This window comes from Cervus canadensis, chromosome 10 (assembly GCF_019320065.1).
Source record: "Cervus canadensis isolate Bull #8, Minnesota chromosome 10, ASM1932006v1, whole genome shotgun sequence".
Lineage (NCBI taxonomy): Eukaryota > Metazoa > Chordata > Mammalia > Artiodactyla > Cervidae > Cervus > Cervus canadensis.
Genome location: NC_057395.1, coordinates 55,685,246 through 55,709,366, shown reverse-complemented (window position 1 = coordinate 55,709,366; position 24,121 = coordinate 55,685,246). Strand labels below are relative to the sequence as shown.

The window sequence follows — 24,121 nt, the reverse complement described above, 5'->3', positions numbered from 1 at the left end:
GAACAGGATGAATGAACAGATGGAGAATCTTCACAGAGAGACAGACACTATTAAAGAGAACCAAATGCAAATTCTAGAATTAAAAAGTATATCTGAACCAAAAAATCCCCAGCAGCTTTAAGACGGCCCCACAGCATCCATGCTTGTGCCAAAGCAGATGTGAGGGCTTCTCATTGGGGCCCCTATAGCTCATGGTGGGTAGGGGGACATTCATGCCTTCCTCCTCCCATTCACGTGACCTGAGGCTTCCCCCCACCCCCCACCCCCCACCCCCCAGGATCAGCAGTCTAGACATGCAGTTTATTGGGAAAAGGGCTGCATTAGTGGTGTGGGGATATGCGTCTTTATAGCTAAGGCTGTGTACATCTCCATGAGTGTGTCCTTAGGATAAATTCTGAAATGTGACTAATTGAGAAAAAGATCTCGTGTTGAGTTTATTTTTAACTCCTCAGCCTTCTGTTCATATTTATACACGACCCCATTTATGTTCCTCCCTCTTCTCAAGATGGTACTCTAAGACTGGGATTCTGGGAGGAATAGCGAGGAGACGATCCAGGGTAGAGGGGGGAGAGGAGTGTCTGTCTAAACCTAAAATACACAGCAGCTTTGGCTCAGGAATGCTTGCCTTCCCAGAAATGGAACTGTTGGGAATTTTCATTCATGTGCAGGGAAACACAGAAATGAGGGCAGTCCCTGAAGCTTTGCTTAAAAGAGCCAGAATAAGCCCTAACCTAGATGTCTATTCACAGGGGAGCTGGACCAACAAGTAATGGGATCAGGGGACATCCACACTCGGGGGATGTCTGGAGCCATTGAAGGGAGAGTTGGGTCAGGTCATCCTGCTTTAGAATCAGATGTGTGAACGAGCCAGCCTTTGCTGTGCTGTATGTGGTGCGATCCCACTTCTGTGAAACAGTTAAATGGGGGTGTCAGTTGTTAATGGCAGACAAATTAGATCTGGAAGCAAGTCCCGCAAAACAGCCATAGTGGTTTCTGCTGGAGAGGAGATGTGGGTGGGGGAAGGGGATCCTTGCCTCTAACTGATGCTGTTGGGCTTTGGTTGTTTGCACTGTTCTCATAGCTGAGTGAGAGATCAGGCTTCTTTGGGCCAGAAGGCAGCCTGCCTTAGCATTGCTCTCAGTGGTGACCTGGGACATTTCCCACCTCCATGAACTTAACCTTCCCTCTTGTTGTCTCACCAGTAAGACACCAGGCAGAACCCAGGAGGGGCCAGTCTGCTCTGGTAGAGTCGGCACCCCATCAGTCAAAGGGTGGTCTAATAGTATATTTTTTTCTTTTCCAAAGTTTGTTAATTTGGCAAATGACATGGGTTGCTTTTCAAATGTTAAACCACCTTGCCTCCCAGTTGGTCATTTTTATCAATTGTTGGATGTGATTTGCTACTGTTTTGTTGAGAATTTTACATCATTGTTCATGAGGGCTATTAGTCTCTAGTAGGCTTTACTAGGGTATCTTTCTTAGTTTTGACATCTCTAAATTCTATCCTCATAGCATGAGTTTTACCATCTATCCTTCTTTTCAGTGTTCTGAAATATGTTGTATAGAATTAGAATTATTTACTTCTTACGTGTTTGTCAATGCATGCATCTGGGGCTGCAGGGGTTTTTTTTTTAAATGGGAGAAGGTTTTAAAGTAGAAATTGTATTTATTTAGTATATACAGATCTATTCCGGTTGTATGTGTCTTCCTAAGTGAGTCTTGATGGTTTGTGTTTGGATGGATATTGCCCCTCTAATTTCTGACACTGACAATCTGTGTGTGTGTCTGTCTGTGTCTCTCTCTGTCTTTCTCTCCCTTCTCACTCCTATCTCCCCACTTCCCCTGAGAAGTCTGCCTGGAGTTTAATTGGTTTTATTGCTCTTCTCAAAGCATTAGCTTTATTGTTTTCTATTTTCTGTTTCATCAGTTTCTGTTCCAATCTTTATTATTTCCTTTCTTCTACATCCTTCGTTTTAATTTGCTCTTTTTCTAGTTTCTTAAGATAGAATCAGGGGTCATGGATTTGGGCCTTTTAGTTTCTTCAAATATAGGCATTTAATGCTGTAAATTGCCCCCAATATCACTTGGACATGCTGTATTTATTTTTACTTCAAAATACTTCCTAATTTTCCTTGTGATACATTTTTGGGACTGTAGGTTGTTCAGAATTTTAAAATTTAGTTTCCAAATATTTGGGCATATTTCTAGAGATCTTTTGGTTATTAATTTCCAATTTAACTCCACTCTGGCCAAAGAATATACTTTATATGACTTGAGGACTTTTTAATTTACTGATACTTGCTTTATGGCCCAGAGTATGTCTTGGTAAACATTGCCTGTGCTCTTGGTAAGAATGTGTATTCTTCTGTTGTGTGTTAGAGTGTTTCTATAAATGTTAATTGGATCAGATTTCTTGATACAGTGTTGATCACATCTTCCATATTCTTACACATTATCTACTTGTTCTGTCAATTGCTCAGAGGTCTGAAATCACCAACTTTAACTATAGATTTATGTATTTCTTCTCTCAGTTCTATTGGTTTTTGCTTCATATATTTGAACCTCTTATAATAGGGTCATAAATATTTAGGATTGTTTTGTCTTTCTGCTAAGCTGTCCCTCTGTCATTTGGGATGATCCTATTTATCCCTGAGAAACCTCTTTGCTTTGGAATCTCCCTTGTCTGATATTAATGGACCACTTTAACTTTCTCTTGATTAACCTCAGAATGGTACTTTTTCCCTTTATAATTTTCATCTCTTTGCATCTTTTTATTTATTAAAATTTTTATTGGAGCATAGTTGCTTTACATGAATTTGAGCAAATTCCAGGGGATAGGGGAGGACAGAGGAGCCTGGCATGCTACAGTCCGTGGGGTTGCAGAGTCAGACACAACTTAGTGACTGAAGAACCACAACAATAGTTGCTTTAAAATGTGTTAGTTTCTAGTACCGCAAAGTGAATCATCTACAAGTATGCATATATCCCCTCTGTTTTTTTAATTTCCTTCCCATTAAGGTCACCACAGACACGGAGTAGACTTTCCTGTGCTGCGCAGTAGCCTGTTATTAGTTATGCATTTTATACATAGTGTATATATGTCAAAGTCAATTCATCCCACAGCCCCTTTCCCCCTTGGTATCCATACATTTGTTCTCTGCGTCTGTGTCTCTATTTCTGCTCTGTAAAGAAGATTGTCGATATCAGTTTTTGCAGATTCCACATATATGCGTTAATATGCGATATTTATTTTTCATGTTTTTATTTAAATGCCTGTTTTGTAGGCAGCATGTAGTTTGTGCTTACTTTTTTGTCCTTCCCGAGAATTTTTGCCTTTAGTTAAGCTATTCAGAGGCTCAGACAGTAAAGAATCTGCCTGAGAACAATTCAGGAGACTTGAGTGCGATCCCTGGGTCAGGAAGATCCTGGGAGGAGGGAATGGCAACCCAGTCCAGTATTCTTGCCTAGAGAATCCCACGGACAGAGGAGCCTGGAGGGCTGCAGTCCATGGGGCTGCAAAGGGTCAGACATGACTGAAGCGACTTAGCACCCACGCATGCACCCACGCCAGTGTTCTTGCCTGGAGAATCACATGGACAGAGGAGCCTGGCGGGCTACAGTCTGTGAGGTTGCAGAGTCGGACACGATCACTTTTGCTTTCAAGCTCTTCAGACTGTTTACACTTCACAGGTCCATTGATTTCATTGGGTTTAAATCTACTCTTTAGTTTTGCAGATCTCCAGCCTCTCTCTGTGCTGCTTCCCCTTCCCACCCCTACCCTGCAGACTCTCGCTGTCTCCATCTCCTTGGTCTTCAGGCTTTGTCTTCTTCACTCAGGGGCTTTCCAGGCTCTTCCTGGTCCATGACCTCAAGACCTAGTCAGCTGGGTGATCATAGAGCTCACTGTTTGGTTCCCATCTCAAGGGTCACTATCCTTCCCAGTGTCGTCAAAACCACTGTTTCATATATTTTGATTTTTGTTTATTTGTGGGTGGGAAATTCAGCATATATTACTCTATCTTGGTCAGAAGTAGAAGTCAAAATCATCAATTTTCCTTTGGAGCCCTGGACAAATTTTCACGGCACATTCTTCCATGGAACAAACTGTGTCCTGATATGACAAATCCCCCAGAGGGAATCCTTCCTACAGGATCCTACAGGATCCAGCCCCAATGCTGCTTCCTCTAGAAATCCTTCCTTGATCTTGACCTCAAGTCTCCTTCCTTGTGTGGCCTGTTTTCTCTTGCCTGCACTATGGAACTCAGCAGACATTTCCTGAGTTTGTGCAGGAAGTGAAATGAAAAAGGCAGAATCCTCTCTGTGGATGAGCTCACCAGATTTGTTTTCCTCCATTGAGTGAAAATGTTTCAAGCTTGGGTAATGACCATGGTTAGAGGAAGCCACACAGATAATTGGGGTATGTTGTGAGAGTGTGCAAATAGGAACACACATAATGTGTTTCAGATCATTAGAGGTGCTTGTTTTCACATCTGCTTCACCCAAATGAGCTCAGCAGGGTATGCCCCACCTGGTCATTTCTCCTCTTGAGCTAGGTGTGCAACAGGAATAACAGGTCCACTAGAAATGGTGCCTTTCTGAACCTAATAGATTCATGAAGGTCACAGCTAAGAGTGTGGATGCTGGGGTCAAGCCCAGGTATAAATCTTGGCTCTGTTGCTTAACCTGTTGACACATCAGCAAGAAAACAGGAGCTCGGTTGTGGCCATGCTGTTTGAGACACTTGATTGGGACCTGAGTGGAGACAGCCTGAAGATGCAGCATGGATTCAGGAGAGAAGATGTGACTGGGGAGGGAGAATCTGAGTGTTAGTAGTTGGTCCCTAGTGTCATGGGGCAGGTGAGGTCATGTAGGAAGCAAACATGAAGGAGGGTTTGAGGGCTGAGTTCTGGGCACACCCTTGTCTAGAGGGGAGATGATGAAGAACCAGCCAAAGACACTGATGGGAGGACGCCAGCCAGTGCAGTGCCTAGGGAGAGAAGAGGTAGGCTTGACAAGAGAGTGGTCCAAGGCCTGACATCCCCCACAAGCATCCTTTCCCTACCGGGTGGATAATGGTGCTGATGACACAGGGCTGGGGGATGTTCTGCATCCCGCACTCACTGGTGGTGAGCCTGTATGGAGTCAGGAGGTTGCCCCCTGCCGGCTGAGGTGGAGTCAGAGCTCTGGGGTCTGCTGCTCTCTGGCCATGCTGGGTCCTGGGAGAAGAGCCAGCTTTGCCTACCGTGCCTGCTGAGCCCTGCCTGCCAGCCAACCGTGTCTGGGAAAGGCTCTCCAGCATTGGCTGGAGAGGAACTGGATCTGTAACATCCTTTTGTATATAATTTTATTTATTCATTTATTTTTGGCTGTGCTGGGTCTTCATTGCGGCGTGGGTTTTCTCTGGTTGTGATGTATGGGCTTCTCACTGCAGTGGCTTCTCTTGTTGAGGAGCATGGGCTCTAGAGCACATGGGCTCCAGTGGTTGTGGCTCCCAGGCTCTGGAGCCCAGCCTCAGTAATTGTGCTGCATGGGCTTACTTACCCCGTGGCATGTGGGATCCTCCCATACCAGGGATCAAACCCATGTCTCCTGCATTGGAAGGCAGATTCTTTACCACTGAGCTGCCGGAAAGTCCAAGGTTTTACTTTTAATTGACTTAGGATTTTTGGCCCATGCATTGGTTTTTATTCGCTTTGGCCAATTAAGAACTCTATAGAGTATTGAACAAGAGTGGTCTGAAGATAAATGAAAGCCTTGTGCTTGGAAAGACAATATTGTTTCAACCAACGCCCCCAGGGAGAAGACGTTTTGCACTGGGCTGGCTCTGAGTCAGATCCAAGGTAGGCAGCCTTGCAGTGGGGACTTCTGGGTACCAGAGGCACGTCAAATGATGCAGCTGTTTGGGGATGAGGGCCGTTCCTCTCCCCACAGTGGCTTTCAGGCACCTGGTCCTCAGGAGAGAGCAAACTGCTGCAAGCATGCTCCAGTTTAGAGAGAGGGGCAGGGGAGTGGATGGAGCAAAACATTCTCACTGAGATTCCACCAGTTCCTCTTGAATAAAGACTCCCTGTGCTGCCTTAAATTACTTTGATTAATTTTTAGAATTCTGAAGAAGTTGACCCTGATGATATTTCCAATTTTCTTGTTGCTCTTATGAAGGAGAGAATTTTCTACTATCTTTGCTACTTTAACTCCACTAGGGTCTTTCTTTTTAAACAATTATTTAGAGATAAGGAAACTATGTTGATGATTAAAAATAAAATACAGATAAATTAATAAGTAAAGTCCATTTCTAGTGTCTCTATGCCAATTTATAAGAAGGTTGTATATATTTACAAAATTAAATGTAAATATAGATAAAGATATATATCTATATCTATTTATATATATATATATGGTGCATATTTTCCTACAAGTTATTTCTTTTAGCAACATATCATGACTGTCTTTTTGTCTCTCAATAATGAATATACCACTGTTTTTAATCAGGGCTTCCCAGGTGGTTCAGTAGTAAAGAATCTGCCTGCCAATGCAGGAGATACAGGTTCTATCCTTGGGTCAGAAAGATCCCCTGGAGAGGGAAATGGCAGTCCACTCCAGTATTCTTGCCTGGAGAATCCCATGGACAGAGGGGCCTGGCAGGCTACAGTCCATGAGGTCACAAAGAATCAGACACAGCTGAGTGACTAAGCAATAACAACTACCACTTTTAATAGGTTGATAATATTCAGAAACTTCAGTACTTTGGCCACCTGATGCGAAGAGCTGACTCATTTGAAAAGACCCTGATGCTGGGAAAGATTGAGGGCAGAAGGAGAAGGGGATGACAGAGGATGAGATGGTTGGATAGCATCATCGACCTGATGGACATGGGTTTGGGTAAACTCCGGGAGTTGGTGATGGACAGGGCGGCCTGGCGTGCTGCGGTTCATGGGGTCGCAAAGAGTTGGACACGACTGAGCGACTGGACTGAACTGAATATTCAGATGACACATGTGCCGTAATTTGGCACATGCTGTCTTGTTGGGATATTTTGGCTGTGTTTGTTGTTGTTGTTGCTCAGTCACTAAGTTGTGTCCAACTCTTTGCAGCCGCATGGACTGCCACACACTAGGCTTCCCTGTCATTCACTATCTCCCAGAGTTTGCTCCAACTCATGTCCATTGAGTTGGTGATGACATCCAACCATCTCATCCTCTGCCACCCGCTTCTCCTCCTGCCCTCAATCTTTCCCAGCACCAGGGTCTTTTCCAATGTATTGGGTGTGTTTAATTTCTTTATTTTGTAAATAAGGCTGGGTGGACACCCTTGTATGTGTGTTTTATGTGCTTGTCTCATTTGTTTGGGGAGCATACTCTTGGAAGGGGGATTTCTGGCTCCAAAGATAGGAGCACAAGTGTGTTTGTGGGCACTTGCAGAGATGATGGTCCCCATAGGAAGGGAAATTTCCTAGCCTCAGTTTCTCTGCATCACACCCTGCTCTGGATCACCTGCTCATTTAGACTAATGCTGTCAGTTTGGTAGAAGTACCACTCAAATTCATGTAAAACCTGCATTTTAAGCCATTTGTCTGGAAATTTCTCTTTGACTTTTAAGTAGCCAAGCCTGGTAACCCCCAATAGCCTGGGGAAGACTGTCAGCCCGGACATTTTCATAATGGCCCTGTAGGTGCCCAAGCTGTGCTCACAGAAGCTGAAAGATTAAGCGGAGAATTACCCGCTCTTAGAACTAAGACTTCCTGTGCAGTAGATTCTCATCACATCTAGAAATCTCTGATGAAAGGGTCTTTCAGTTAAGAACAAATATGCTTAAAGTTCGTAATGACAAGCCTGAGACATTTGCAGTAGACTTAAAGACATTCTTTATCAAAAGCTGAAAAGATTAAACTGCCTTCAGTGTCATTTCACGGTTAAGCATATTACACTCGTCTGAAATGGCAATCCCCCTCGCCTTCCCGCCATGTATGAGACCCTTGACATTCACGAAGGACGTGTCCCGAGACCTTTGAGGCTCCCTCGATTCATAAATGCCAGTTTGGCTTTCAATTTTCCCCAGACCATGCAGCAGAGATCAACAGAAAAATGCATGTGACTGCTTTAGGCTTTTATGATTCTATAAATACAGGACTCCAATGATGTATAAAGCTATTAAAGCAAAATCAGGCTGGAGTCCTGGCTGAAATGGTTTCTGGGGTCATTATTTTTCCCTTTGTCTATAAAACACATAGTAAACAAGTTCACATTAGAAAGTCAAGTTTCAGTCAAGTATGATTTTTTATATCTTACTTTATCCCAAATTTCTGTTAAACTATCACCTTGCTGGATGTATTTCTTACTTTGTATATCCATACCCCACGCTGGGAATTGACTTTCTTTAGGGAGCCATGATTCTTAATAAATAGTTCGCCACCAGCTGTGGGGTGACCACATTGGATGATGGTTCAAACTCGAGGAATTAAACCTACCCCCTAATAGAAGTGCAAAACCATATACCCTCAGAATCACAGTCTACGTTGTACTAATATTTGGAGTTTCTTGCCAGTTGTCAGCATGTGCGCTGGCTGGGGCAGATACGGACTCTGGTGTTCAGAAAGCTCAGTGCCATGTCCTGGCACCTAAGGCATGACCCTTCTCTGGCCTTGAATGCAGCCAATCCCCATTTCTGCTCTTAGCAACTTACTGACAAGAGAGATGTTACTACTACTTTTGTTACCCAACTTCCCTGGTGGTTCAGATGGTAAAGAATCCACCTGCAATGTGGGAGACTCAGGTTCAGTCCCTGGGTTGGGAAGATCCCCTGGAAAAGGAATGTAACCCACTCCAGTATTCTTGCTTGGAGAATTCTATGGACAGAGGAGCCTGGCAGGGTATGCAGTTCATAGGGTTGCTAATAGTCAGACTTGACTGAGCAACTAACACTTTCACTTTCTTTTGTTACCAGAAAATTAGTGACTGGAGTGTTTCAATGTTCACTTTTGTAAATTGCCAGCTACAGATGCTAGTTTCTGCAAAAATCTCCTGGTCAATAATGTGTTAGGTAAATCTGAACAACATTCCTTAAGATCTTACATCTTAGGTGCACTCAGATGTCACTCTGCTGCTTCTGGACACAGGGAGAGAGAAAGATCAGTGTCAGCCTTCTAGACCCTGAGTCAGGCTCACTCGACTGGATAACCTGCTGCATCAACACTGTTCCAGGACCCAGGAGAACAGACTGTCATAGGACTTTCAGTCTAGTGGAGGAGACAGACGATAAACTAAGGAACCAGAAAGAGACCAGATAGGGGAGGAAATGATCCTAAGGGTGACGGAGATTAGAGGACCTATTGGGTCTCTGAGGGCCGGGTTCCAGGCCAACGACATGGTTCAGAAGGTAGCCAGCCCAGGATGGTCCAGGCAGAGTAGGGTGGTCAGCACTGGATGGACATGTTGCTGAGACCCTGAGCTGGGATGTTCCAGGAATGAAAGGGGATCCAGGTGGCCACGGGGTAGCAGGCAGTGGGGAGGAAGGGAAGGGCCTCCATGGATAGAAGTAACTAATTTATGACCCAAACTCGGACACTTTTGAAAGAAAAGGAGGTGCTATTGATAATTGCTCTGGGACAGCAAGTGTCTCTCATGATGGTCAGTGGAGACCTGCATGCACAATCGGTACCCCACCCATGGAAGGTGTGGGATGGAGGGGGCTTTGTGAAGGGAGGTGCCTTGCCCACCGTTCTCTGGGGGGCACCACAGCTGCTGGACTCACCCCTGTGGCTCTGGTGCAGGGTCTTCCCTGCAGTTGGGATGGGGAGCATCTCGCCCGGCAGCCGGCACCTCCTGACACCTGTGATCTCATCACCCCTTCTCCCAGGGACCCTGCCAAGGAAATGCAAGAAGGAGCTCCTGGCGGTGAAGCTGAGGAACCGGCCCAGCAGGCAGGAGCTGGAGGACCGAAACATCTTCCCCCAGAGGACGGATGAGGAGCGGCAGGAGATCCGGCAGCAGATAGAAATGAAGCTCTCCAAGTAAGTGTGGGTGCGTGGGCCCCAGAGGGGCTGGTCCCACCCACCCACAGCCCGACCCTGCGTTGCGCCCACCACCGTCAATGTTTGGGACCAAAGTTTCTTGCCGTGGGGGCCATTGGAGCATCAGATGCTTGGTGGCCTCCCTGGCCTGGACCCATGACATCTCCTGTGACAACTGACATGTCCCTAGACACTGCTGAGTCCCTCCTGCCCGGGCCCAGTCTTCCTTGTGGAGAAGGACTGGTTATAGAAGCAGGGCCTGTGTTTGGGCAAGCTCTGGGGGGACGGGGTGGGGTTTGCCAGTGCCGCTGGTCTGTGGCACCCTCGGAGAAGCGGGGGTCTATAGCAGGGGCTCCCGAGCTCGGGGATCCCAGTGTTTGGGGCTGGGTGACTCTGGTGTCCTGTGCACCGTGGGACATTTAGCAGCATCCCTGGCCTCTGCCCTGGAGATGCTCACAGCCCGCCCTCCCCCCACCACTGTGACAACCACACATCCCCTGGGGATAGAGCCACTGCCACCCCTGGTCTAGGACCACTCCCCCAAAGGTCGCCCTGGGCTTCTCCTTCAGGTCGTCCCTCTGCCTGAGGCTCAGGCCTCCTCACTGCGGGCAGATGGGCCCTTGTTTCCCATCCTGCTGGGAGCTTGGGCCCAGTGTGTCGCCCTCTGAATGCCTTTACTTCAGGTTTTTCAGGGCCGAGGGCAGTGAGTGTAATTGGTAAAACCCAGCAGCCAGATGTTGCATTTCTCTGGGCCTCAGTTTTCTCGCCTGTGAAATGGGGTGATACCTGCTGTGGTCTCACAGAGAAGGAGCAGGGGGCTCAACAGGTACATGTTTCCACAGGCTGTGGGGTCCCTGGCTGGGGTCCTGAGGGCCTGGAATCACATAGTCCCAGTCTGAATTGCCGCTCTGTGCTAATGTGCTGGGGATCTTGGGCCAATGGACTCACCTCCCCAGGTCTTGGTTTTCTCATTCATGAAGTGGGGTGTTGATGCTCTCAAGATCATTGTGAGTTGCGGGGAGATCCCATAAGGAAGGTGCATTGCAGACCTGGGGGCGTGTAGTAGGTGCTCAGTAAGTCAGTGCTCAGGCTTTCCTGGTGGCTAAGATGATAAAGAGTCTGCCTGAATTCGGGAGACCTGAGTTCGACCTCTGGAAGATCCCCTGGAGAAGGAAATGGCTACCCACTCCAGTATCCTTGCCTGGAGAAGCCCAAGGACAGAGGAGCCTGGTGGGCTAGCGTCCAGGGGGTCGCAGAGAGTCAGACATGACTGAGCAACTAACATTTTTCAAATCAGTGCTCACCGTAGCTGGTAGGGCCTGGGAGCCTCTCCTTCTGTGTTGGCTCTGAGCTGCGTGGCGAGGGTGCCCGCTGTGGATGGCTGTTGAGGTGCCCATGGTGACCGGTGGCCCCAAACCCAGAACAGGGCTCCCTGTGGAGAAGCTTTTTAAAAGTACTGATTGCTGACCCCCACCCCCCCACCCCCCAACCTGGATCCGTCTCTGGGATGAGGGGGGACTTTATTAAATTCCTTGATTTTAATGGGTTGAAGGAGTCTCTCCACGTTGGATGTTCCTCGCCTGATTGCAGTGAGACTGTCAGACCCCCAAGCACTTGTTCCTCTTATTCAACAAAGGCTTATCCCACTTGAATGAAGGGCAGGCTGGTGCTGTGGTTATTGCTGGAGATAGAGCTGTGGGTAATGAGGGGGAGAGGTCCCCTGAGCCCCACACCCCTGAGAGCATCCTCAGACCTCTTCCTGTGTGGTGGTACCCACTCTCGGGCTTGGTACCAACCAGATGCTCAATGAGTGCATGTGGGTGGGAAGGAGGGTGGGCTGGGAACACAGCTGCATGGATTTCATGGCTGAGGGGATGTGCCAGCCGATCAAGCTCTGTGTCCCGGCTGCCTGTCTCACGACGCCACGCACTATCATAGGAGGCATGGTTTTCTGTCTCTCATTTCTAGCGAGATTAAACTTTTTTCTTTTCTTTTTTTTTTTAGTGCTTATTAGCTTTTTGTTTTTTTCAGTTCCTTTCCTGTCCATTACCCGAAGTTTTCTTTTATCTTACTGACTTGAGGAGTTTACTCTGGAAATCGCAGCTCCCAGCCCTCTCCAGGTCTGCGAATGGCACCTCTTCTCCCTCTTTGGGGCCGGTCTCATCATTTTGTTGATCTTTCCCTTTGATGTGTGAAAGCTCTTCATTTCTAAAGTCACCAGATGATCGATCATGTACTTCTGGTGTCAGCAGATGTTCTCCATGAAGAGCCAGATACTGAGTCTTGCTGCCTCTGGGGGCCTACCGTGTCTGCTGTGACCACACAACTGTTATCACACTCACTCAGTCACGGCCAGCGCGTGGTGAGTGAGTGCGGCCGGGGTCCAGTGGAGGTTTATGCACAAACATGAACAACAGCCCACCCGGCCCCTGATGTACTTTATGGTTCGTACTATTTGTGCCCAGTCTTAAAACACCCTCCCCTGCCCGGATGTCAAAAACATGATTTTTACACATTTGCTTTTGCAGTTGTCTTCTGTGCCAGCCAATAATGATTTTCTATTTGCTAAACAAAACCAGGGGCTTCCCAGATGGGGCAAGTGGTAAAGAACCTGCCTGCCAATGCAGGAGACATTAAGAGATGTGGGTTTGATCCCAGGGTCCGGAAGATCCCCCGGAGGAGGCAATGGCAACCCACTCCAAAATTCTTGCCTAGAGAATCCCATGGACTGAGGAGCCTGGCAGGCTATGGTCCATAGGGTCACAAAGAGTCAGACATGACTGAAATGACTTAGCATGTACACACTCAAACAAAACCAAGCTTTCCTTCAAAATAAGATATTAAGCAAATTAAAGAAAAAATAGTAAGCATTGTAAGTAAATGAGATTCAAGGAAAACAAAACGATCACAATGATGCTCAGCTTAAGAGAACTCTGGGGACTCCACTCCTGTCTCCCAGGGCAGACGGGAGGTGGAAAAAGGTAGGGTGCTGGGACCTCGAAGTCCCTCTGATTAAGTGGTACCCCAAACGCAGGCCCTGGACTAGACTTCCTCCATTAATCACTGAGTCTGTAGCTTGTTTTAAATCTTGGAGTAGAACATAGTAGCTCCTTGGCTGTTTGTCACCATGTTTAAAAACGGAAAAGCAAGCCCGGAATTAGACACGGAAGGGCTGAGAAATCACATCCCAGGGGGCAGACACAGCCCTCCCAGCTGCCTGGTTTGTTTCCCTACAGAAGTGGTTTAATTGGATCCTTTGTCTTTGTTTTGCCTCCTTTCAGAGATTCTTCTGCCTTCACTTGCTGAATAATTCAGCCTCTGGTTGCCATGGCAACCGGCCATTCACCATATCCTGAAGTGCAGTTGGTGTTTTCGTCTTGTGTATTTTTAAAAAATTTCCAGACCCTTACTCTTTCATCTTCTGGGCAGTCCCAGAGCGTTTTTAGATGAAGTGGTCTTGGTCTCCCCAACTCTGTGCTGCTGCTTGTTAGGCAGGGGCATATGAAGTCAGAGTCAGCTTGGGGGAATAAAGCCTCATGGTAGTTTTCATCCCCTTTCAGTTCAGCAGCCCAGCCCACCTTTACTGTGTGTGTAAATGGACCTGCAGTGTCTCACAGGCCCAAAGCTCCAGGGACTCTCACAGTGGGCGAGTTCTGGAAGTTATGGTCTTGCTTCAGTACGGTTGTGTGCTCACCATTTAGGTGGAGCCGGTAATAAGGATGCCTGACAGCTTTCTTTATTACTATTGTTGTTGTTATTATAAGCTTGAGGTGTCCAGCACTAGAATTCGGCATTTGTTTACAAAGTTATTAAATGACAACTTTGCCTTCTAAGTGCAGAGCCCGTGCAGTGAGTTTTGCTTGCTTTCCCTCATTTCATTTAATCTTTGTAGGAACCAGTTGTCATCATCTCCATTTTACAGATGAGAAAACTGAGGCTTGATGAGAGAGGTTTAGAGACTTGCCCGGGGTCACACAGCTCTGAGGAGGCGGGCTAGGTTCCTCAGAATCCCCAGCCTGGGTGGCGGGCGAAGCAGGTTCTCGGAGGCAGTCTCTGGCTTATCTGAGTCTCTGGGTTTTCTTATGCTGTGTGGTTTTCGTCAGGACATTCAGGCCTCCAGCCAGGCCCTGGGCCTCTGTGCAAAATGCTTCATGCCTGTGTTAAGGTGGGGATTGCTGGAGAGGATGCAAATGTGCCCCCTATACCTGGAACAGCATGGTTAGTGAAAATATCCAGAGAGTGACCCTGGGCCAACCATGGGCTTTGGGGAAAGGCAGCCAGGCGGGTTCAAATCCCAGACCTCCCTCACAGTGCTGTGGGCTTGGGCCAGCATCGCCTTCTCCGAATCTCCCCCTGGTTTGTAAATTCAGCACCGTGGCAGCACTTTTCCCCTGGGCCCTTCGGAAGATTCTAGGGTAGTCCCTCTGCAGACAGGTGAAAGTGTGTTCCCGATGGGGAGGGGAGGGATGTGGAGCTGCTGCTGGTGGTCCTGGCTGGATGCACGTGACTAGTGGTCTCCTGGGAGGGGCGGAGGCCAGGCCAGGGTGCTGAGCTGCTATAGAAGCGGCACCTGGAGGACTCAGGTTGTGTTAGTGTAGTTGGTAACGACTCTGTGTTTGTTCCCCTTGAAAGTGTTAGTCGCTCAGTTGTGTCTGACTCTTTGCAACCCCATGGGCTGTATCCCATCAGGTTCCTCTGTCTGTGGGATTTCCCAGGCAAGAATATTAGAGAGGGTTGCCATTCCCTCCTCCGGGGGATCTTCCCGACCCAGGGATGAAACCCAGGTCTCCTGCATTGTAGAAGATTCTTTACCATCTGAGCCACCAGGAAAGCCCTTATGGTGCAATTTGCCTGGAGCTGGGGGGCGGGGTGCCAGGGGCCTCCAGAATGCTGCACGACCTTCTATTAAGTCTCCCTTGGGGGCTCCTCTGCTCACAAGGGGTGCCTTGTGAGAAGCTGATGAATGCTCAGTAGCATCCTCCAGGAGCTGGTAGTTAGAACGTTTATGTGGGCATTAAATGCTCCTTGAGCTGGTCCCTCTGCACGTCCTGTTCTCCCGTTTCCAGAACAAACTGCCGCCACTCAGGCCTCCAGGAAACACAAGTTCCCAGAAAATAAGTGTTTTGTGCTACTGCTCCCCTCCCCCGCACCTGCCTTGAAAACTGCAGAACTTAAGGACAAGGCTTGTTGCTTTTCAGGATGGCGGTGGAGATTAGCACCCCTGATAATCATGGGGTATTAGCCATGGGGCTTTGTTTCTGCTGAAGGTGCCAGGGAAGCTGGGGCAAAGAGCAGGGTCTCAGTTCTATGGACACAGGGTTTTGAAAACATTGAAACCTGACTTTTTCTGGGCTTAGCAGGAAAAAAAAAATGACTTAATTGCTGGAAAGGAAGCTGCTCCTTTGGGAAGTGTTGAGGCGTCCTTGCAGAGGGCGGGGGATTGCATAATAACGGATATTGATGAACACTTGCTGATTTCCCTCTTCAGCAGTGCTGGGTAAGAGCCCAGCTCCTCCTGGGTGTCTTGAGTCCAGCCCTGCAGACATCATATAATTGGGGACAGAGAAGCATGGTTATTAATGATGGTCATTGTTAACATTTATTTAGTGTCTTCTGTGTACCAGCTTCCTGCCAAGTGTTTCAAACACATCACCTCCTTGGAGCCTTGTGAGAGCTCTGTAGGGTAGGAACTGTTAATGGCCCTATTCTTCGGATGAGGATAACTGGCTCAGGACAGTGCAGTCACTTGCCTGTTGTCACGCAGCAGGAAGTGTGGGGGGCAGGGTCATCGGTCATCCCATCCTCGCCAGTGCCCACATCAGAGCATCCATCCAGGTCACCAGGGAGCTTTGTGAAAGTGCTGATTCCGAGGCCCCACCCCGAATCTCCTGAGCAGGAATCTGCATTTTAATAGAGCGCTTCCCTTGAGTGTCACTGCTGTCTTGTGCTGCACTGTATCCCCTCCCTCAGGACCCTTGGGAGACTGTTCTCGGAGGCCTCGGGACCAAAATGAGCCACACTTATTATGTTGGTTTTTTCAGGAGCGTGCATGTTTGTAGTTAATCATGTTTCCCTTTCTGTCTTGGCTACCAGGAAGCTCGGAGCCAAGTGTGCAACTAACTGCCTTGTATCATTTGGGTTGTGTGTCTATGTTTGACCCTCTGTTGTATGGCCTTTGTCTTAATTTCATCAACTTTTTTTTGGAAGGAAGGAGTCTCACATTTATTGATCATACTATGTTCTAACTCACCTGTGTTACATTTTTGTCATGGTTACCAGAAACCAAATATGTCGGTATTAAAATAGACTCCTGTCATTTGACTTCATATTGGAGATTTTGGATAATTGCCAGTAATTTCTAAGGCATAGAACTTGAAGTTTTTCTAACGCATTCATGCAAGGTCGATGCCCACCGGAGGCTGAGGTTGTGGAGAGAGTGATGAGCCAGGAGTGAGACAGGATTATTGGGGAGCATCTCTGTTTCAGTTTGAATTTTCTTTTCTCACCTCTCTTTCCCATCTGTTGTAGTTCTCCAGATGTGCTCTGGTTGTATTGCTTTAAAAAATTTTTTTATTGGAGTATAGTTGCTTTGCAGTGTTGTATTATTTTCTGTTGCATAGCAGTGAATCAGCTGAGTGTGTGTGTGTGCGTGTGTGTGTATGTGTATATGTATCCCTTCTTCTTTGGGTTTCCCATTTAGTTCACCACAGAGCATTAAGTGGAGTTCCCCGTGCTATATAGTAGGTTCTCATTAGTTATCTGTTTTATACATAGTGCTGTATAATGTTAATCCCAATTCATCCCACCCCTCTCTTTCCCCCCTTGGTGTCCATACATTTGTCCTTTACATCTGTGTCTCTATTTCTGCTTTGCAAATAGGTTCATCTGTACCATTTTTCTAGATTCCACATATATGCATTAAATATATGATATTTGTTTTTCTCTTTGACTTACTTCACCCTGTATGCCAGTCTCTAGGTCCATCTATGACTCTGCAAAAGGCACAATTTCATTCTTTTTTATGACTGAGTAATATTCCATTGCATATATGTGCCACAGATTTTTTATCCATCCCTCTGTTGATGGGCATTTAAGTTGCTTCCATGGCCTGGCTGTTGTAAATAGAGCTGCAGTAAACATTGGGGTGCATGTATCTTTTGGAATGATGGTTTTCTTCAGGTATGTGCCCAGGAGCGGGATTGTTTTGTTGTTTTTTCCGCGATGTTACTTTAATTTCCTCAACTCTTAATTTTATCTTTAGGAAGTATATTTTTCTATACATGATTTCAAATCCAGTTCTCAACTTTAAATATAAAAGTATAACTAAAAGTACATATTTTTGTGGAGGCCCTCTTGGCATGCATGAGATTTTGCCACCTAGCATCGTGGGCAGAGGGTTTTCCATTCTTCTGCTAGTGTTTAAATTTTCACTTGTAATATAGTAGTCTAGGGTGTAAGGAAGGGACAGACTGGAACCAGCTTCCCTTTTCTCTCTTGCTGTCAAAATCTTTACTTTTAATATAAAACTACCTACAATGCTTACTTCCACACATCAGTGGTTTTATTCTTTTTATGTATTATTCATAAGAACAGCATTTCTAGAGGGTTTCCCTACTGGCTCAGTGGTAAAGAATCTGCCTGCCAATGAAGGAGACATGGGTTCAATCCCTGCATTAGGAAGATCCGCTGGAGAAGGAAATGGCAGCCCACTCCGGTATTTTTGCCTGAAAAAATCCCATGGATAGAGGAGCCTGGCAGGCTACAGTCCATGGGGTCGCCAAAGAGTTGGACACGACTAAGCGACTAAAACAACATTTCCAGAAATGAGAAAAGAGGAAGGAAAATGCATTGAGATGATTTCATCATTCATGAATGAAGACCAGTTGTTAGCAGAACTCCGCAGATCACTGGGAAATAGCCTGGAATTCATGGTTTGGGAAGGAGGGAGCAAAATTTCTAAATAAACATATGAAGATAATTCAGCTTCACTAATAACTAGAGATATGAAGAATCTATGAAGTAACAAAGAAACTTTCATCCCCAGTTAAAGTGACTGGAAAGTTTTAAAATATTTTTAAATATTTTACATTATATTTTACTAGCATAAATACTGATAATGAACTAAGAACACCCCATCCTGGAGGGTGGTGGTTTACGTGCCATCCACCACTGGCAGGCATGTGACTGAAAACAGCCAGGCAGGGGAACAGCCAGGATGGCAAGGCGCATATTTTAACCAAACACTCCACTCCGGGGAGCATCCATTTCTGGTGCATCGGAACTAACAAGCGGATAAGGTCCACATCCTCCACTGGTCTTTTGTCTGCTTCAGCATTGGCAGCTCTAGAACCTTCCTTCTTGTTCTCTGCCATGGGGGGGCCATGTACCCCTGCCATGGCATCATTGAGGGTGCAGCTCCTGAGGGCCTGGTGCAATCACCCCCAACTAGTGTAATGACAGCTGTTAGCACCGCACTTCAGTTCCTCATAGATTTGCCTCCTACCCCACGGTGGATGCACGCTCACTGTAATGTAAGGGGATGTTGTGATGACTTAACAGGGATTCTGGTCGAGACTGCAGCAGAGCAGGACCGTTTCTCCCACGGCATCGCTTCCACGCCCTTGCATGTCTCCCGGGAGCACAAACCCCGTCACAAACCTCAGGTCCCTATAGAGCGTAGGGGTTGGGTGCCGGAGTGCAGAGGCGCATCGGGAACCATCATATCTAATCAGATATGTACAAAATAAACGTATGAATCAGCTACGGAAGCAGAGGTCTAGGAGGAAGAGATTAAGCCAGCAGGAGGGAGGCAGAGTTGGGGTGAGGCTTTGAAGAGTGGGTGACGTGGAGCATGGTCTTGATGTCTTGATACGTGTCAGTCCACGTGGTGGGCTGGCGTGCAAGGATGTCCCAGGCAGAGAGCAGCTGCAAGAGTGTACCAAGGCCTGAATCCACATTGCCCCTTGGAGAACGTGCTGTGGTTGTGAGGAGCTGGGGTGGGCAGGGTGGGGGAGGCTGAAGGGCTCAGCAGGACCAGGGGGTGGGTGCCCTCTGCTCCTGGTCCACACACAGCCACCTCTGGTCCTTCCCAGAGGACCCTCCCTTGATGCCCCCACCAGCAGGGGGCCTCAAGGGGGCACGTGACTCTGGTCTGTAAGACCCAAGGAGACAAACGTCAGCACGTGATGATGGGGCTGGAGAGGGATGGACTGAGAGCCGGGGGAGGACGGGGAGCAGGACGTGGGTAAGGGCTGGAGGAGGTGGCCCCAACAGGATGGAGTTGATGCTCTGTGCTGGGGGAGGGAAGACAGGAAGAAGGCAGGCAGGTGCAGGAGGGAGGCTCTGTATCCACGTTTGGACATGCGTCCCTGGCGCTCTTCCTGGGGGTCCAACCCATGAGCAGGAGTGGGAGGACACGTGAAGGCACCTCCCTGGCGGTGTTGAACTCAGGATGCAAGTTACTAGCAGCATCAGCTCAAGATCAGAGTCACCGAAACACCGGCACGTTTTCCAGGTTGTGCGGTTCCTTTGATCGTGGGTGTGTTTCCTACCGCAGTGCGTTCCCTCCAAACTCGTAGCACAACAGAGGGACAGCAAGTGGCCGGCTGTTTTCCCGAGGGGGACCGCTGGGGACAGAACAGGTGTGTCGGGTTTAATAAGTCCCGTCCATCTATGGAAACTGGGCAGCATTAAATGTAATCCAAGGGAAGTGAGGGAATTTGAAACCCACATTCCTCTGTTCCATAAGCCTGCAGGGCTCCACCCACGAGGTGATGCTGAGTAATTTGGGGATTTCGGTTGGCACATCAGGGCAGGTGTTTCTGTTTGAATGAAATGGGACAAGGGCAGCCGAGTCCTTCCTCACATTGCTGAGGAGGGGCTGGACCTGGACTCCCCGACTTCGGGAGGTGGAATCTTGCAGCCAGGTGGTACTTGCAGCCGATGGTACTGCCATCGGGGGCCCAGCTGGACTGAGTCAGAAGAGGCCGCTGTTGAAGGAGGCTGCTGGTTAATGAGCCGCCATCCGCAAGGAAGGCACAGGGTGTTCTCCCAGCCCAGCTCGACTGCATGGCCAGAGCCTCAGAGGGCTGGACTCAGCGTTCTTGTACACGATAGGACATGCATCTGCCCCGGCTCTGAAACGGCTGGGGGGACAGCTTCTAAAGGGGTTTTCAGACAAAAGAGGAGCAGAGGGAGCTGAGTGATGAGATAATTCATTTGCCCAAGGTAATTCTTGATCAGAAAACTAACAGCTGGGCCCCCCCAGCAGGAAGTACAGCTGGGTGGGAAGGGCGAGGCTTAGCCTATTGGGGCCCCACTTCATAGGGAACCTGGAATCTACAAAGCAGGTGATTGAGTCTGTGATTAGTGACCCTTGGGGCTCATGAAGTTGAGAATTCCCTGGTGGCTTAGACAGTTAAGAATCCGCCTGCAATGCAGGAGGCCTGGGTTCGATCCTTGGGTCAGGAAGATCCTCTGGAGAAGGGAATGGCAACCCACTCCAGTATTCTTGCCTGGAAAATTCTGAGGACAGAGGAGCCGGTGGGTTATAGTCCATGCGGTTGCAGAGTCAGACAGGACTGAGTGACTAACACTTTCACAGGTCAGTCCTACTGGGTATAAAATTCCTCCCACGATTTCTGAAATTTCACCCTCTGTCCTGCACCATCTGCACGTGCTGAGGACTCATGGCGTTTCATTCCCATGTGGCGGGTCCACAACCTTTCCCTTGCATGTGAGGAAACTGAGGCTCAGAATTGCTAGTAGCCAGTGAGTAGCTGAGTGGGGAATGAACTTGAACTTGTTCAGCTCAGAGTTCTTTTCTCAGCATGCCCTGCCTGAAGTACCCACTTCATAACACCCTGAACCTGGTCCATGGACCGCTCCCTGGTTCACGATTGTTTGTATGACTCTCCACGTAGAGAGCAGATTCTCATTGAGGAAAGGATCTTGCTTTTTTTAAATTTTTGAAATTAATTAACTTATTTCTATTGGAGGATAATTACTTTACAATATTGTGATGGTTTTTGCCATACATCAACATGAATCGGCCACAGGTATACATGTGTACCCCCATCCTGAACTCTCTCTTTCCCCACCCTATTCCCCTGGGGTTTCCCCAGAGCACCAGCTTTGGGTGCCCTGCTTCATGCATTGAACTTGCACTGGTCATCTATTTTACATATGGTAATATACATGTTTCAGTGCTATTCTCTCAAATCATCCCGCCCTCGCCATCTCCCACTGAGTCCAAAATTCTGCTCTTTATATCCGTGTTTCCTTTGCTGCTTTGCACCTAGGATCGTTGTATCATCTTTCTAAATCAGTGCTTTTAAAAAAGGAAGTGTGGACCCCATAAAACACATTTGTGGGCTGTATTGGTCCTGGGGGAGGTCACCCTGTGATACATCACCTATTTTATGAGAAGCTTGCTCTTGTTTGTGCTGAGAATGGGGGGTTGTGACTGTTGAATTTCTGTAGGGAAAACAGCTGGTCAGGGTCTGAATTGATGGTCAGCATTAGAAGCATCAAGACCGGAGACTCTGTGTGCCAGCACCCTGTGCAGCCCCGACGGGTTTTATCGTTGCACCTAGTGGGTGAGGGGGCTGACCTGGAAGGCCTTGTGTGTGACCCCCTTTGCTCTCATCCTGATCAGAGGAAGCGTCTCTGTGTGGTGGAGAGAGCATGGACTCTGGGCAGGATGTCTTGGTTCTGCTGTTTTCTGGCTTTGTTTTCAGGCAGGTGACCTCCCTGGTGTGTGCCTCACTGTTCTCTTCTGTAAAATGGGAATTATTACAACAAAGCCTATCCCCTAGGGCTGCAGAAAGGGTGCAGAGAGACAGGATACATAAATTGTCTGAACTTCTGTGTAGTAGGGAGGAAGCACCAGAGAATAAAACAAATAAATATGAAACTAGAGAGTTTCTTTTAATAGTGTGAAATGTAACTTCCATACCATACAATCCACCCTTTCGAAGTGCACAGTCTTGTGGTCCTAGTATATCCATGAGTTGTGCGTCCATCACCACTAGCAATTATAGGAAGTTTTCATCACCCCAAAGGAGCCCTTCACCCCTTAGCCTTATCTCCAATCCTTAGAACAGTACCTGGGCCATGTGGGCACTCAATAATTTTTCAGTTACTGTCACAAGGGTTGAGGGATATACTTGTATGAAGACCCATTATCATGATCAGTGTCACCATCCTGTTCTTCTTCATCTGTGTCTTCACTAACTATTCTCTTCCGCAACATCTTCATCACTGTCACTGTCTTGATCCTCTTCACCATCTTCATCACCTCGTCCGTCACCTTGTTCATCTTCGTGATCACCACCATCATTTTCATCAGCGTCTTATCCATCTTCTTCTTCTTCTACATCATTTATCTTCATCATTTTGTTATCTTCATCTTCTTTACCATCATCTTTAACAACCTCTTCATCCACAGCTTTATCATCACCATCAGCACCTTCACTGTCCGTCTTTGACACATGGGAAGCACTTAGGAAACAGTGGCTCTCAGTCTCCTTGCAGTTCAGGTACCCCACTTCCAGGAGAATTGAAGCCCACATCTGAGCTTCATGCTGACTCCTGCCTGGAGAGAAGGGGGGCCTGAAGTGGTGGAAGGCTGAGGGTGGGGTGAGGACCCCTCAGACCCTACCAGTCCAGCTCAGGGTGCACCCAGTGCAGTAACTGGTTGGGGTGGTGATCTCAAGTTACTAGCCACCCCTAGGCTGAGAGGTGCAGGGCCCAGGTCTCTACAACTCTCCAAAGAGGATTTTGAGATCCCAGGAGCAAAGACCTTTGTGTTAGTAGTTTCTCTTCTTTTTTTTTGTGGAGAAGCAAATGTACCTGACTTACTTCCCCAGCCCTTCAGCAACTCTGGGCATGTTCTTGAGGCTCATAGTCTCTCTCTGGTTAGAAACCTCAGGGGACACAGAGGTCGGGCCTGTTCTATCCAGATAAACCATCCCAGCCCCTAGCTTGGCGCTACCTCCCTGCTCCGCTATTGTGGTGAGAGCCCCGTGTGAATATGATGTAGCCTCCAAGGTCAAGAGGAATGCTGGGGCTAACTAGGCACCTGCAACAGTTTGTTGCAAAAATACAGAAGAGGGACTCTTAGGGCAGAGCTGAGTGTGGGCCCTGTGGGATGTTGGGGGGAGGGTAAGACGAGAACCCCCCCCCAACTCTGGAGGGAGAGATGCGGTGGTCCCACAAGGTCTGGGAGGTGGGTGAGGCCAGGACAATGCAGGCAGGGCAGTGGCTGTGAAGTCTGAGTCTCACGTGTTCTGGTTTGAGTTGGAAGTAGCTAAGCAATAGAAAATGGCACTTCCAAATCAGGAAAGGTTTAACAAAATCTAAGCCTCCGAGGATATATGCATACAAATTGGTCTTGGGGTGGAGCACATGGTGTCTAGATAACCACGTTATCCGGCTCATTATGGCTTTTTTTTTTAATAGGTCTGTGTATTCTTGCCCATCTCTTCTTAATCTGTTCTGCTTCTGTTAGCTCCTTACCATTTCTGTCCTTTATCATGCCCATCCTTGCACTGTGTATTCCCTTCATATCTCCAGTTTTCTTGAGGCGATCTCTAGTCTTTCCCACTCTTGTGTTTTCCCCTACTCCTTTGCAGGGAAGGAAGAGCAGCACCCAGGGCCCCAGGCCCCCTGCAGGTGGGGCTCAGGCCCCCTCGTTCTCACCAGCTCGTGGCCTTTGAGACTTCCCGTGGCGTCAGCTGCTCTTGGTTTTCCTCGGTTGCTTGGGAGTCTGTCCAGGAAAGTACAGCATGTTTTATAAGGAGATGCAAAGCAATACCAGTCTCCCTTCAGCATCAATAAAACATGATCCATACCCAGGGGCACAGGTGGTCTGGTGGTTGCTAGCTCACGTGGCTGGGAGGTGCAGACTGAGGGAGCCAGGGTAATTACTCCATCTGTCTGAGCCTGTGAAATGGTTGGTGATGCTTGCCTTCTTTACCCAGAGTCAGAGCTTATCCTGCACAAGTTATAGTCCCAGTAGTAACAGTGCAGTGGTAGCTTGGTTGTTGTTCTGTTACTAAGTCATGTCAGACTCTTTGTGACCCCATAGACTGCAACATGCCAGGCTTCCTTGTC

General features: G+C 47.8%; 1 protein-coding gene across 4 annotated transcripts in view; it reads left to right on the top strand.

Annotated features, from left to right (window-relative positions):
• PHACTR3 (phosphatase and actin regulator 3) overlaps positions 1–24,121 on the top strand; it is a 203,409-nt gene that overhangs the window by 155,065 nt on the left and 24,223 nt on the right. For all 4 annotated transcript variants that reach the window (XM_043480277.1, XM_043480276.1, XM_043480275.1 and 1 more), the window contains one exon: positions 9,853–10,006. In XM_043480277.1, coding sequence (XP_043336212.1) covers positions 9,853–10,006 — 154 coding nt within the window. The remainder of the gene's footprint in view (positions 1–9,852; positions 10,007–24,121) is intronic.